General features: G+C 40.6%; 1 protein-coding gene across 18 annotated transcripts in view; it reads left to right on the forward strand.

The window, feature by feature from the left end:
• Positions 1-16,781, forward strand: part of ARID1B (AT-rich interaction domain 1B) — a 354,961-nt gene that overhangs the window by 248,897 nt on the left and 89,283 nt on the right. For all 18 annotated transcript variants that reach the window (XM_083731947.1, XM_083731959.1, XM_083731961.1 and 15 more), the window contains one exon: positions 14,319-14,408. In XM_083731947.1, coding sequence (XP_083588073.1) covers positions 14,319-14,408 — 90 coding nt within the window. The remainder of the gene's footprint in view (positions 1-14,318; positions 14,409-16,781) is intronic.

Here is a 16,781-nt window from a genome sequence, read left to right on the forward strand (position 1 = left end):
TGTTAATAAAAATTATTTTAAAGAGAGAGAGAGAGAGAGAGAGAGTGTCCAGGCTCTGGCCCTATATGTCCTGATGCTCTGGGATGTTTCTCTGGGTGTTCCTAATTTCTGAACCTGAGAACCAACAAGCTACAGCATCTGCATCTTATCAGGATGAGCCCTGATCCAATCCATACCAGTGTGACCAGTGTTCAGTTCAGAACTTGCTCAACCTCCCCTGACGGATGACCTGGAGAAACAAAGCTGTCATCTGCATACTGATGGCACCCAGCTTCAAATTTCCTGATATCCAGCAGCTTAATGTAGATGTTGTAGAGCAGAAGGGACAGGATATAATTCTGTGGGACCCCATGGGCCAGTTGTCACAGAACCAAGCTGTAGCAATCAAGCACCACCCTCAGCAACCAGCCCTCTAGATTAGTAGAACAGCACCATAACCCTGTGGCTCCATGCCAAACCCATGGAGCCAGTCCAGTCACTGTATTAAAAGCCAGTGAGAGATCCAATACAACAAGGTCACAGTCCCATGTTTCCCCCAGAAGGTCATCCTTCAGAGCAACCAGTGTCATTTCCACCCTCAACTGGGACCTTAAACCAGACTGAAATGGATCTAGATCAGGCTTCCTCAACCTCGGCCCTCCAGATGTTTTTGGCCTACAACTCCTATGATCCCTAGCTAGCAGGACCAATGGTCAGGGATGATGGGAATTGTAGTCTCAAAACTTCTGGAGGGCCGAGGTTGAGGAAGCCTGGTATAGATTATAGAATGTCTGGAACAACCTGGCCCCCACTCTCTTGAGCACCTTACCCATAGCCACCATGATTAAGTTGTAAAAGATGCTATGAGTATTAAAGACTACATCCCAACTATGGATAAGTTTCAGTTATGTATAATAGTAGTCCTAAATTTGATTTTTGATTTTGTAATTTGTATTGTATGATGCATTGTGTTCAGTGCTGCTAATTTGAGAATAATGGGGGAAATAAAATAAAAAAGAAATAAAAAGTAATGTGACATACTGATTTGTCATGGCAGGGACATTTAGAGGCAACATCTAGCCCTCTCCATTATATTCAAGAAATAGACCGAGAAGGTTTTATGTATGTGTGTGAGCATGCATAACCATACACCTGCATGGGCAGAGATACGGCTTGATTCTTTGGGCCATCTTGAGCTGTAGCAGAACAAGCAGTGTTCCTATATCCGGAATGTGAGACTGAGACAGCTGCCTCTGGCATATTTTCCGGGAAGCCTCCTTCTTACTGGTACTTTTACATTTGCTGTGCAGGTTTTCTCTGGCAGCTTGTTGGTCTGACCTCTGTTCCCTTTGTAAAAATAGTGAGAAGAAGGGGGGTTGTCATTATTGTGAGCCCTTTATATGGCTTAGTGCCTCCCTTGATAGCCTGTGAATTTCCAGCCATCCACTGGAAAATAGGATTATAAGAAAAACAACAAGGGTCTTGAATCACCTCTGGGTTCTTTGCATCTTCTGTGGTGTCATTTGGGTTTGAAGACAGCCATTAATTTACTGGAAAACAAGAGAAATGCAAAACAACAAAAGTGTAAAGTGATAAACAAATCTATTTAGGGTATAAATGGCATGCTTCTTAGGATCTTCTTCAGTAAATTTTATTTGCAGGTTTAGTACTTGAAATTACTTTCAGGCCAGAATAGATGGCAATAAAACATCTCCTTCCCTTATAGTTACCTTCAAAATGCAAACCACGTAGCTGAGAGGCATACATTGCAAGACAGGGGTTGTAGAGGCGATTGCGTTGGCAGATGCCCATCCCTTAATCTCATAACCTGTGCCGCTATGGAGTTGATGTCCATCAAGTTAACTGTGTGTGTATGTTTACACTGCGAGGTAGAAAGGAAGAGGTGGTTGTAAGAGGAAAAGATAAAATGCCCCTTCCCTGGCAGTCATTCCCACAACCTGCAGCAAACATTTCCAACAGTTTATTAGGCATCTTCTTACTGTTTGTACACTAACTGTGTTTCTCTGAAGTTAACATTAATCTAAAAATATAAGATTTCTTCCTCTTCTCTTTTAGGTATGTATGTTGGTTTTTTCCAATTATTTTATGGCATTGTTGCATTTTGTATTGGACATCTCAGTACGTACCCAGCATAACTGCCAACAAGGACAGCCATACTTCTGTCCAGGGTTGGTGGCTTTCTAACTAACTTGGCAGCCCTTCAGTGAACCACATGCTCCTTCTCCCCCCCCCTTTTCTTTTTTAGTCATGAGGAGTTTAAAACAATTGGGCAACTTGTGAGGCGAGAGTTGAAAAGACAACAAAAACACCAGGTGCACACCAGAGTCTCTCAGTCACAAATGTTGTGAATTTTTATGTAGTAAAAGGATGACAGTAAATTATAAATCACTGTAGAAATACAATGGAATTTGTGGAACATCATACATTGCCTGCCTGCCCGCCACTCTAGTTTTCCCATTTTAAATGCTGCACGATTCTGTGCGTTATTCCCAGGGACACTGGGGAAATTGAAGGAAAGCTTTTTTGAGGTGGTCAAATTAGACCTTTAAAAATGCAATACCTCAGTTCTGAAAATGCCTAAGTATAGAGCAGAGATGAAGTGGGTAATAAAAGAGCAAGCTTTCATCTAATCTTTCTCCTAGAGACCCAGGTGGACAAATTGGCAACCCTGTTCACAGCCTTTCTCTCCCCCCTCCTCTTTGTACCATAAGAACTACTAATCGGATCCATGCTGCTCTAACTGTGGTTAGTTATTAGCAGAATAAAAGCAGATTTCTTCGAAAGAACAGGTTGGGGTGGGGTGGGGGAAACGACTATACAAAATTGCAGGGTTGTTAGAATCTTAAATGCACAGCAGTTGATTCTCCCCCCCCATTCTGAATTATATGATGAATAAAGTCTTTCATCTGTCACTATGCCCATTTCCTTCAAAAGGCAGCTAAATATTAAGCTTTTCAAACAAACAAAAAATCACTAAAGGAATAAATAATGGGGAGGAGGAATAATAGGCAAGCAGATAGCGGAAAGCCAGGCTTGTTTTTATTAATTTGCTGTAGAAATGTAGAATCATAGAATTTTAGAGTTGGAAATAACCTCTGCTCTAAGGTAGCATACTTCCATACCAAATGCATTCCTGTCCATGCTTCTCTGCTGTAAGGGGACTTCACAATCTCTCAAACAATATGCTCTGTTGGTGAACCCTTAGCCTAAATCTGCTTTATAAGCACTCAGGACCTCACTACTAGTTCAGTCTCTGATGAATCTGATGATCAGTCCCTTTTTTATATAGATTTTGTTTGAGTATTGGCAAAAATAACAAAACTCATGAAGTTTCTTTCAGAGGACATTAATAATTCAGCCATAGATACATCTTGCCCAGTTAGTTACACAGATTCCATCTGCTGTGATGGGTCAATTTCTCCCACACTTCCTCTTGTTTCAGCCTACCTTTAACTTTTAAAATTTGAAAACTTCATCATGCTTCCCTTGAGTCTTTGTAATATGGCTTGCCCCCTGGAAAGTGGCATTCATATTGGTAAGCTCCTTTTGGTTCGATTCTGAAACGAGCAGTTTCTGCCAGTGTTCATATTGTGGAGCGTTTTATGAGTCTGTTGTTCAGCCTTAGAAGTTAAGATGGAGTGCCCTCGTGGATTGTTTTTAGTGGGGCAGTTTTCTGAGCTGTCAGCAGGCGAGCTTGGCAATATGCACAGCAAACAGAAGGTGAGGGGGAGAATATCTGAACATCCCCTCTAACAACTGCTCCTCTTTTTTCTTTTCTTTTTTGCAAGTGCTTGTGTCATTTGAGTGCCCAGTGAAGCTGTTTCATCTTATGATTCGGTCTGGTTTTAGGCAGAGTCACATATATGTTATTTTTCCATTCTGCAAGGCTCCAGCCCCCACAGCATCCTCCTCCAGAGAGGAGGCATGGGAAGAGGCAGAAGGTCAGGCACTAGAGAACTGTGAGGAGCCAGAGTGTCTTTCTTCATTACTGAGTGAACATTAAGCATTGGCAAGAGGCAAAAGGTGGCGGAAGAGGAACTGGGCCAGGGGAAGGTTTCTCCCTGTGAAGATTCATTGGCTGTCTTCAGTTCCTTCCATTCTATATTCCTCCTGCCTTCCTTCCTTCCTTCCTTCCTTCCTTCTCCAAAGTGCTGTAGTGGCACTTGTAATGACAACTCAAAGATATTTTATCCAATCTGAATATATTCAGGACCTTCAGCTCTATATACAGCATGCCTTCTGGACATTTCATCATCCTTCTCAATGTTGTTCTTGAAATTATAACATAATAATGACAATTGCAGGCCTGTGTTGAATTGTATTTTCCCAGGTTTTAAAAATCATGCTTCTTTTGATATGAACTAAAACGGGCAGGCAATGTGGTACCCTCTAGATGTTTTTGGACTTCCATAGGCCACAACCAGCATAGCCAGGATGTGGGGAGTTATAGTCCAAAAACATCGTGAAGGCACTACATTGGCCATGCCTGTACTAAAACAACATGGATATTTTGTGCCAAGCTTGCAACTGTTGACATACTTTTCTCGATACTCAGCCTTAACTCATAAATCCGTCTCCTCAGTGTTCAACCTAGACATTTATCCCCCTTCCTATAAGTAATGCTCTTGGTTTTTATTCTCGTGTGTGACATCTTACATTTGTCCTTGCTGGATTTCACATTACTTCTACCAGCCAAGGCTAAACAACCTGTAAACATTTTAGATTTTTAGTCAATGTGCTCTTTTAAATAGCCTGATGTTATTTCTGTGCCTTTTCCTACTTCAGTTTCTTGAAATATTCATTTATAAAGCAGAATTTTTTGCCCTGGTCTGTCACCATTTCTGGCATGAAATTCGAGGACTTCATTCAAGCATCCTGAGGGCAAGAAAAAATGAAGCTTGTTTTTTGCTTCTCCTAATGAAAATAGGGGTGTGACTAGAGTGCACAGATGTTATAGCAGGCACGAGATCTACTTCCTGCTCTAAAAATACTAATCTAAGAGATGGTGGATTAATATTTGAAACTCTTAAGAATGTGCTTTCTTTTGGTGCTATTTTGATAACACCAAGCAGTCAAAATGTGAATGAGGTTTCACTGTGCTAGATACTGCACAAACAATGGAGGGAACTTGCTCAGGCATTATGTTTTTTTATATAGCAATTGCTTTTACACAGCAAATGTGGCAATTCTATTCCAGATCTATCAGCACACAAAGCAACCATAAACACAGCTTAAATGGCCAATTTCACAGGGTTTATGACTGCATTGTATTGTCGCTATGACACCAATCAGCCAAGGTGTAATCTGGCCCTTAGAAGGCTGTTTAGTCTGTGTGTAATGCATTGCAATTATCAAGGTCCCAGGCTTAGTTCCAGGTGAGCAGTAAAACACTGTCGAGGGAAAATCTATCCATTTGGCTCTGCAGTAGAATTAAAGGAAGGGCAAAAGATTGGCTTCATGGATTAATGTTGGTAACACAGTTCACTGTGCAGATTAGGGTGTCTCCAGGCCAGCATTCTTATGATATTTTGTTTTGTATTTTCCCTCACTGTACTGTACTAATTTTTGCATGCCTTCTGTATGCACACACGTCATCCTCCCATAATTGATTTTTGTAAAGCGATGCTTGATTTCCCTGGTTGCACATGCAAATACACACAGGGACACATTGACATTATAACAACCGATGCAATGTGCTAGGGAGACAGAAGGTGAGGCTGGAGAGGGGAACCTCATGATGGAATCTGGAAGTAGCTATTTTAGTTTGTGTGAAAAATCAGTAACCAGAATAAATGACCAAAGGCTTGAATCCCAAATTACACCTCCAGGAATGGAAAAAGCTCCTCCCGTTTACAGAACAGCCTTTGATCCTGCAGAATCTCCCATGGATGAAGGAGTGAGGCAGTTTTTGTCTTTTCCCCCTTTCCCATGCAGCTACCTGTGCACAGTATTCCAGAGGATCCCCCCAACCCTCAATAGCAGATTTTGGGAGAGCCCAGGGGAATTACAGAGAATTGGATAACTGGTTAACACTGCCTCTCCCTTTTCACTCGCAAGATCCCAGGATCCAGGATAAAGTGATTATGTTGGCGTGGTACATGGGTGCTACAGTGAAAATGGAACATTCCTTTTAAATAGATAGAATGAAAATGTTCTTGACATCAGTAATATAGTAGGAAGCAGGGTACAAAGACTGGGAAGAGGGACGCTAATGGATTTTATGTCTAGATCAGTCATGGAAAGATTCCTTTCATTGATGTACAGCCTTTCATATAAAAAATAAGTAGTAAAACTATTGTTACTCCTCATCATGTATCAGTAGCAGATAATGTAAAGCAGGTGTAGGAAAAACCTTTGGCCATCCAGATGTTGCTGGACTACAACTCCCATCATCCCTGACCTTTGGCGATGTCAGCTGGGGCTGATGGGAGTTGGAGTCCAACAATATCTGAAGGGCCAAAGGTTCCCCATCCCTGATATAAAGGGATTCCTTTTTGGACTTATCTTCAGAGTTTGTACCAGAGAAAATTTGGCTGTTTAGTTGGTAAAAGCATAGTATTGAAGGAAAGATAAGCCATAGCATTGCCATGGACCTTTTTAGCCATGGTACAATGTTGTTGTTATCATGGTTACTACTATTATACAGTGCCAAAGAGAGCAATTCATTGCCATGGCCAGACGTGTTGGGGCAGAACGGAGCAGCAGACACCTCAGGCCATGCTGCTGGTGCTGGCCAGGGCAAAAGGAAGGATATGTATTGGGCCCCTCCCTGGAAAATGGGTCATTTTTAATCCAGCACCAGTCCTTGTCCCTCGCCTCCCTTGTAACACCCTGCTTCAGAAGCTTATGCTGACTATTGCTTGTGGGACTGCCACTAGTAGTAGAGTGCAGTGTGCTGCATTTTCAGCATGGCCACTGAGACCCTCTGTAGCAACTGAGCCCCTGCCCCTTCCGGCAGCACAGTCCAGTGGTGAGACCCCTCCATTTCATCTTAACCTTCTCCAGCAGTGCAGATTGGGGGTTAGGATTGTTCAATAAAATGGTTAGACCCTGTACAAAAATTAGAAATAGCACAGATGCTACCCTCAAGCTTCACCCAAAGGTAAAAATGTGACACATTTGTGAAGGAAAGGAAAGGAGACTAAAGAGGAAGGAAAATCAATCTGGGAAAACCAAGGTTATAGCTGTCAAAATAGGCCATTGATGAGACCTTTTCCTTCGGCCTCTTGGAACAGTGGCTGATCATTGATGGGAGTTAAGGAGGAAAGTAATGGGCAAGGTAGGCTAATGGAAAGTATCAGTTAAAACTTAGCCCTTTTTAAAACAATGTATGTTTTAATCATTATTTTCCTCATCCTAAGCTTCACAAGTCAGGGACTTGGTTTTTGTTTTGCTGCATTTTTCTGGAAAGTACTATGAACACTGGTGACAGTCCACAAAATAATAATTGTTGTTGTTGTTGCAGTAGTAGTAGTTGCTGCTGTTGTTATGCCTTTATTGTGGGTGCAGAGATTCCAGCTTTTAAAATATTAAAACTTGAAAAATTAGTGAGACAAGAATCAGAAATGTTCTGATTTACTTGGCCACGCTCTGCTGCCTGAAGTACTAAAGTAAAATGTAGCCTTTTAAAATAAATTCCGCAGGGAACAGTTCCTACATTGCCCTGTAGCCAACAGTTATTTGTTCACTTATATAGCAGCTCTAGCAGCATGATATGGAGCTAAATTCTTTGGGTTGTTTCCAGTCCCATTATGATCAACAACAATCTTGCCCTTAAATTCAGTGGCAAGTAGATTGGGACCTTTCTCTACTGAACTCAGAATGGCTTAACAGCACCACCAGTTGACTAAACATCCAAAATTATTTGCTGGCTCAGTTACAAAATTCCTCTTGGTTTCTAAATCAAAAGTGACTTCTCCCGTAAGGTAAAATAGCAAAAATTGATTTTAGTGGAGCTCCTTGAAAAAGAAAAAGAAAAACCAAGATAGCTCAGGAACAGCATACCTTCATGGTGATTTGATGCAGTCAGTTCATGGATTGGATTTACATCAAAGTCCAAAGTAAAAGACTTTCTGAAGGTCTAATCAAACCAGACTCTTTCTTTTCAACATGGCATCCATTCCTGTTATGTGCAGATTGATTGGGTCTGAGTGCCACACCACCTGAGAAATATTAAATAATTTGATTGTATTGATCTGTTATGTGCTTTCTTTTTTGTAGTCTATTTGAAATCTCTAGATTCCACTCTTTATGTTTAGAGTTTAGTCATTATATTTAAAAAACTATTACTGAATTTTAATTCATATTGGCCACCCTTTGGTGTCTGCCGATGGTATAGTGTGTTAGTGGATAAAGTGATGTTGTCTACATCACTAAGTGATGTCATGTTGGATTAGAACCAGAGTCCCAGTACTGTGGGTTGGATCTCACATTTCTGTTGCATTCCCTGAAGGGAAGTTCGCTTACACAATGGGGTCTTCCATTGGTGGAAGAGATTATTTCATAAATTCTGCTTACGGATGTTTTTGTGAAAAAGAGGAGTATTGGCCAAATCAAGTCCAACTCTCCCGGAAAAAAGCTCCTAATTAACTTGAGAACTATATTTAAAAGGGAAATATTGAAAGAACCAAGAAAACCTGTCAATAAAAGAAATTTTGCAGTCTTTTTCACAAGTGCAAGTATGTTTCTGAACACTTTATAAACCCTTTTCAGTCTCTCTTCACTTTTACCCAAACATTACTTGGGATATAATTAAGGCATAATATTGAGTCCTCCTTTTAGGCATTATCCCAACAAATATGAAGAGATAGTTAAATTTAAAGAGCTACTATTGTATAAGCACCAGTAGCTGCTTTTCATAAAGATTTTTATGGGCATTCTGTTTCAGATAACGTATTATTTAATAAGGACTTTATAGCCAGTACACAATGCAGTCGATTTGACTGGCACCCGTTTTACCAAGATCTATACCTTACTCTGCTAAAATATCTTGAATTGTTGTTTGATATTTTATTCCTCATGTATTTTCCATTCCTAAAAATGTACGGTAGTGGTTAGCTTGTGTAGCAGATATAATAACTCACCATTGTACAACCATGGTTAAACAAAAGTGGCAGAGCAATATTAGTATTGTGAAAAGTTCTCTTTTATTGCATTGGTCTATAAACACTGCCAGCAGCTTTCCTCTTATGTATAACGATAGTAATAATGATGATGAATATGTGTTTGCTGGTTGAAACTGTCCTCGATACATCACTATTGCAATTTGTCACCTAGGCACTCGCTTATACATTTATGCTATGGAAAGGCTTGTGATACCACATAAAAACCAAATAAAAAGGCAAATCATCTTTCTCCCTATTCCTTTAGAAGTAAATGTAATATTTATTGCTACCCACAGGTGATTCTGTGTAGCACAATATAGTGCATGGTTCCTGTACCTTGCATACAATTCAGGATACATGGCGAGTTTTCACTTTCTTTGGCCTCTTTTACTCAAATTAAAAATGCAAATGCTACATATTGTTACCTATCTGGAGCACTCCTCTTTCTGCGCGCAGCCGCTGCTTCCCTTACATTGCCTCCCCACAACACTTGAAACCTATGGGCAGCTTTCAAGAGTGTTCATAAGGACTCGGGAAGATGCTTTGTGGCAAATCAGACCAACAGTGCGTCTAACTCAGTATTCTCTACACTGACGGACAGCAGCCCTTCAGGGTTTAAGGCAAGAGTCTTTCCCTGCTTTACATAGAGGTTCCAGGAACTGAACCTGGGACCATTTTTGTTCTCAGGAAAGAAGGATATGCATAGGAAGCTTTCCAGTATAGACAATTAACTCCCCAGTGTACATGTGCAAGTCTTGGTGACACAACCATAATTTTCTACAAGTTTTGTTAATTACTGAATTTTTTTGTTCTGTTTTGAAAACATATATCTCACCTACTTTCTGTGGAGCTCAAGGTAGCAATCCCTGAGTTAAACCCCATCATAAAACTACACAAAAATACAGCAATAATTTCAACAAAGCTAAGCACCAGAAAGAAAAAATAAGTAACTTTTTTTTTTAAAGCTGTAACTTACCAGGCACAGCAAATCATATAGTGAGAAAACCTGAAATACCTCATTAGGGGAGATGTTCCACATAACATTATAGATATTTAGAATATTGTTTATTTAAAGAAAAACAACAACACAAAACATTCCTTTCTCTTCTACCAGGTCTTTGGCTGATTAACATTCTGTCCCCTTTTAAATGTGTTTGTGGGAAGAGGGAGGGGATTATTGGTTGTGTGGGCAGGTTGTTATTGCTTTTTGTTAGGAATTTTGTGTTTCTATCTTGTATTTTTATATTGTGAGCTGCCCTGAGATCCACGGATGGAAGGACAGTATACTAATATAATAAATAATACTAACATTTTCAGAGTAAATAATTTATCCCCAAATAGCCAGTAAGTACTTTAAGCAATTGTACAATTATGGTGTATATTTCTTTATACTGCATATCACTCTAGCATCTTTCCTCAAAAATCAGCTGTGGAAACAGTTGGCTAATTACTTTAAAATGATGCAATGGATGGAGCAGGAGAAACATATAGTTCTTTGCAGAGATTTACAGTTTGCCCCAGAACTCAACAATGACAGTTCAGAGTAGCTTTGAAGAAAGACACATCATCATGCTCTGGCTTCGACAGACAGAATACTCTTGCAAAAAAGTTAACATGGGTTTCACTTTGATCAACTATGCAGAGAAGGGAGCATTTTTAATAGCTTAAACAAATCATATATTTTATGTGCTTCCAGCTGTTGAAAAAAGAAAAACGATTGCAAAGCGAGAAATGTGTGTTTGTCTTTGAAAATACTTGGGTTTAATTTGATGTGTCTACCATTTATACCATGTTCGCTAACATAGCTAATAAACACCTATATTGATAATACAGTATATATTTGTTGCCTAACCTGAGGTGGTACCAGCTGTTCTTGGTAACCAGACCAGCCATTTCTCAAATTAACAATGAATGAAAGCCTCAGGAGTTACTCTCCTTCCTCCTGTGGCAACTTGATTGCTTGGCATAAGGCAGTCACCACAATATAACAAAAAGAGAGGTGTTCCTGTGCTGTGTGTTCCGTTGTTTGTCACAGAGAAGGGCTTTGTGTGTGTGATTTTTTAAAATACAGCATTGCTGAAGGAGAAACTCTGTGCCCCATGTCTAATGAGTTTGAAAATAGACTGTTAGTAGTCACAAAAGGAAAATTAGACACGTATGATTTGTGTGTTCATTTTCTCATAGTAAATATAGTGTGATTTGTGCATGTGGACTGTACAAAGGTCTTTGGAATAAGAACCTAAACTAGCTTATCCATTCTTTGTATTCATGAAAAATTGTGTCCTTTGATTATTTGTCCTTTGATTATTTGTTTGGATTTCTACCCTGCTCAGTGTTGTGGGCTCAGTGTGGGTTAAAACATTTTGAAGCTAAAATATTAAAAATACACAATGGGAAGTACGTAGTTCTTTCAGTATGGAAATACAATTAATAATAATAGAAAATTCTCCTTGGTCACAAGTAAATAAAACTAATACTATACCCAAGACCATTTTTCTTCCATCCTTAAAAAAACCAAAAAACCAGTCCAAACAATAAACCCCTTAAAAGATTCAGAGGATACTTCATATTTCAAGTTTTAAAAGCAGGCGTTTGTGCTGGTGTTGGTGATTAGATTCAAGTCTCTCTCAGCATTTTTCAGTGTTTATCAGTTTTTGGCTGACTACCACTTTTGAAATGAATAAATTTTTAAGCCTGAGAAAACCTGATCACTATCAGTATATACAGGCGCAGCACAAGGAATTGTGCTTCCCGTACTCTATGCTTCATGCCACCACCGCTCTTCCCCCATTCTCCTTTTTAGGGTGACCACAGAGCTGCCGCCATCCTCCTCCCAGGTTGTGCTGGTGGCAATAGTGCTGGTGGCTTCTCTGCCATTTCCTCCTCCCTGCATTACCCTATTCTGAGAAGGGGCCAAGGGGATCGCTCTTCAGAGCCCAGCATTCTAGAAATGCTTTTCAAACCTAGACATTTTCCAGGAAAATGCATGGAGCCAGAAAGCCAACTCAATTTTTTAAAAAGCTTAAAAAGTCATTATAGCCACCACCTGTGAACCATGGCAGTAGCACAGCAATTCTGCTGTCCACCTCACCCCAAATGAAGAGATCTGAAGAGGACCCTTTGAGCTTTTCTCAGAGTAAGGTGAAGTACGGCAGAGAAAGTGGTGGCAGAGAGCCTTGCCTCACTAACTGCATCGTAATGAGGAGGGGGGAGTTTGGCCTTGCCTCCCTACACACACACTTGCACCTAAGACCATTGTCTCATTTCACCTCTGTAATGCACTAGCCCCGAGTACCTATTTTATTAAAATAATACGGCCCTTTGTTACTCACGAGCACCTTTGTTTTTAAAGTTCGTTTTTAAAACATGAATTTCTCGACCCAGTTGCAGAAAAACCCTTGAAAAGTGCAGTGTGTGTTACAATGTATACCCATATTAGCATTTGCTTATAGCTGTCATGAACTGCACTGCTAAAAATGCACATTTACTAGGTCAGCGCATGATAAGTAAACAAGGGCAACTGCAAACTTCCTACTTGTGAGGCTACTGTTAACATAAGACTTTGGAAGCTTCACAAATATAATATGCTGTAAAAGGCTAAGTTATTGCTGACAGTTCATTTCTGCTATCAGTACTATTTGTGCAAGGTTTTTCGGGGGAAGAAAGTGCTAGAGATTAAACTCTACGAGAATGTTGTAGCAGAGCAGACACACAGGGCTGGAGCAGAAAGGGAGTTGAGTTGGACATCACCTTAATAACTTTTTGGCTTGTTGCAACTGGCATTATCAACACAATTTTATGGGAATTATGTAACAAGTCATATTGTGAGCATAGGAGCCAAGTCCTATGGGCCAAGGTCCCTTTGCCCCTCCCAATAAAATATTTGAGGGAGCCGCCCCCCAAGCTGATGGATATTGCCATTCAAATATTGTGTGCATGCTTCAACTTGTGATTAATTATGTGGAGTCGGGCTTACCTGCCCCTCCCCCATATTTTTATTCAAGTTAGCACCTCTTTCGCAGTTCACATTACAGCTATTTATTTATCATAGGAATATCCTACCTTTTCTCCCATGAGCTCAAGGTGGATGTTTGGTCATCCCTCTTTTTATCCTCACAGCAGCCCTGTGAGGCAGGTTAGGCTGAATCTTTGCCAAATAGAAGTTTTAACCTAGTAATACTGTTTCATGTTTTCTGTATTATTGATTATGAAAAAGTCAACAATAGTCCCCTGCTGCCAAAAAAACCTCCTCCCCCTCATACTATTCTGGATCCCGACATCCTCCCTGCAGCTGTTAATAGTGGGAATAAAGAGAAAGAGAATCCTTATCATGGGATTCCAATATACATTTAGTGTAGTTTGATCCTCACAGAGGTGATGCAAGCAATTCTGTTTGCACTGTTGCCCAGAACTATGCAAGTCTCTGGGTCAAGATGGCATTCTGCTGCACTGTGTGTGATGCCATTTATGAGTCTCCTTCTCCCTTTCTTTCTCTTTTGTTAAACATTAACTTGGATTCCTTCCCATGCCAATTTATATGTTAGCTCTGTATTTTTACCAGGTGCAAATTATGAATTAAGCTCTTGTTTGAATAACAAAGTGCACAACACAGGCTTTACAGAAATACCAGTTTTATTGCTGTGTTACACTTAGAGGACACCAATATATCATTAAAACCTCAGATTCTTTACAATATTCTTCTTCCCAAAAAGCATAAATGGAATTTATCTTTAGTTGCTGTTGTTGGCAGCTGTCAATGTGTTCCTGGCTGGCAGCCAGTCCACGCTCAACAGGATGAGTCCCACTGTTCAGCAGACTTGGATTTTGTTAGAACGCCCTCATAGAAATATATGTCAGGAGATTTCCAGCTATAAATTGGATCATGTCAGTAAGGATGGGAACAGGCTCGGTACGAAATTGAACAATTCGGCATGCCTGATGTTAAATATGTTATTGCATGCTTTCTCTTTGGGTTACGAAAACAGAAAACATTGTGAAATAAACCTGTTGCAGTATCTCTGATGTTCACACCACATTTTTAGTCATTTGCAGTGTGCTGGAGTTCACACTTTCTAGGAGTATGCCCCGCTGGATACAATGGGACTTATGTCTGAGGGAAAGTGCATAGGATTGTGCTGTAGGAATAGGTTTTATTTGCATATGTTACTTCACTAAGAACTAATTATTTATTTCCCTTCCCCATTTGTGTTGCAGGTAGCCAGATGCCATCCCAGACTCCAGGTAGCCAATCGGAATCCAGCTCCCATCCTGCCTTGAGTCAGTCCCCAATGCCACAAGATCGAGGTTTGTGCTGGAGGATGAAATAGCCACAGAGCATAAAAGCCTGAAAGGGGCAAAATATTTTCCTATGTCCTCTGTTTCTTGCAGCAAGGAAATTCCACTTGTAATTGTCTCTCAGCAAAATACTGTAAGAAACATATTTCCTGAGGGAGAAGTAAATAAAAAAGGAGTATCTACAAGAACTTGGTTAAAAACAAAGAGCTTAATGTTCCAAAAACATTCTTTATCAGAAGATCTTGCTAGATTCTTAATGGTCTTTAAAAATCTGGATACAGGAAACATTATTTATAAATATCTGACATAGCATTTGGTCTCTGTAGGATAGAAATGCTAGCTGCTTTACAGTCAACAATTTTCCCACAGTTATTAAAATGTTGATGAATTCCTGTGCTTTGGGGTATAGGCCATAACATATATCTTCCTATAGAAGCAGGATTGGGGTCAGCAGGCTGGAAATGGCCACATTCCCAATCCTCTTGTCTCAAAAAGTATCATGATCTTATCACAACATGGCCTGAATGTGCTTGTAGTGCTGCTCTTTAAGTAGAGTTTTTAAACCCACAGGAAGAACTGAGATTTCATGACTTGATGTGTAAGAGTGCACGGCTAGTCTGTATATCAGCATTAGCAGCTATTAAAGCATTACAGAAGTGAGAAGCTATGTGAGCTTTCCCCTTCCTTTCCCGGCTCTTCAGAGGACACTTTCAGCGAAGGGCATGCATTGCTGTGGGCCAACTTTGGAAATGCTCACAGGAAGATGTGCACCTTCCCAGCACACCTGCTTGATAGCTAGAGAGTAGTGTAATGTTGGAGGGGTAGGGGGGAAAGATTCACAGGCACTTAAAACGACAAGTACCAGGGAGTTACAGGCTTCAGTGTATCTATTAAGCAGGATTCCAGTAAAGTGGGTGAACCATCATCACAGCATGTTATGCATTTTCTTTTCTTGCTGGAAACTTCCTTTTGTAAATTCTGCAAGATATTTTGAAAGCTGTTGATCAGCAACTTGGCCATAGACCCAGCATCTACTGAACTTCCATTTTATCTGACCCTGCACCCCTGGAGTGCCAGGTGGCTGGATCTAGCCACCCTTTTAATTTTATTTAGTGCCCCCAACCTTGTGTCACTCACAAGCACCTGAGGAAATTGAAAGAGTTGCTAGGCATAGCTGCCCAGTGCTGCTTGGAATGCTGCCACTATCATCAGGTAAGTGTGCCAGGACTCACTGACCAGAGGGAGCTCACCAGAGGACACTTTGCCCAAGGCCCTCTCAAATCTGGAGATAGCCCTAACAGCACTAGTTGGAATACCCCCTCTGATACTAACTGGAGTCATTTCCACCAGAAGATATTTAGGAGAGGCATTCAACATAACACATGTTGAATGCCTCTCCTAAATATCTTCTGGTGCACTGTCAACTGGTTCCAGAATTATTTTATGTCTTAGAGACATAGTAAAGCTTTCTCTTTATCCACAAATAATAGTGGCATGAGTTTCTTGGAGTTTTCCCATTGTACTGTGGTGGTTTATAGTGTGTGGGAGGAGCCGTTCATCTCAATGCAGCATTGAGGTTGGGACTATGCAGATGCACCTATTAGCTCCAACAGCACATCTACACAACCTTGGTCTCACCACCACCCTGCCCTTCCCTGTAAGTGGCAGTTACATCACCGCCAGGAGGCTATTGCTGTGGCTCCGTCCCATCAGACAAGAGGCTCCTGATACATGGACTATCCATTCCTCATTCCATCCTTGGAATCTGACTTGTTCGATTCTAAAGGATGTGTGGTTTAAGAATTTCACAGGAGTTGACTCATCTGGTACTTCCTATGAACTTAAGTTGCAAGCATTCCTTATCACATCCTACAAAACCAGAGTTGCTGTGCATGAGGTCCACTTCCAGTCAATTAGCTTTCAGTTCAGCTGGGGCATTGGCCACCCCGACTTGTGACAGAGCTGTAGTGCTTAAAGTGTTTTGTGCTGAGTGGTGGAGCCCATGCTGTTGATGAGTTCCAAGTCCTAGGACTTAAATCTCTTTCTGCTGTCCATTTCTCCACCCTTGGGAATGCTTCCAGCTGAGTCATTGATTGGAGCCAAACATCAGTGTCTTCAGTGCCTGACGTGGAATCTGATGAAGTGTGGTAAAGAGAGGCATCCAACTCTGAATCACGAGGCCAAATAAAAATGGTCTGTTTTTTTAAAAAATGAATAATTTATTGTAACCTGCAGTTTGAGAATTTAGAATCTAATCTTCAAATTGCTCTGCTGGCACTAGTCTCGGTGCCATTTTGTTTCTAAAAAATCCTTCTGATGTTTGCCTTCAACAGACCTGGCTTTTTATTTAGAGTATTTATTGAAGCTCCTGTCATGCTACGG

This window comes from Podarcis gaigeae, assembly GCF_964106915.1.
Source record: "Podarcis gaigeae genome assembly, chromosome: 3".
NCBI classification, from domain to species: domain Eukaryota; kingdom Metazoa; phylum Chordata; class Lepidosauria; order Squamata; family Lacertidae; genus Podarcis; species Podarcis gaigeae.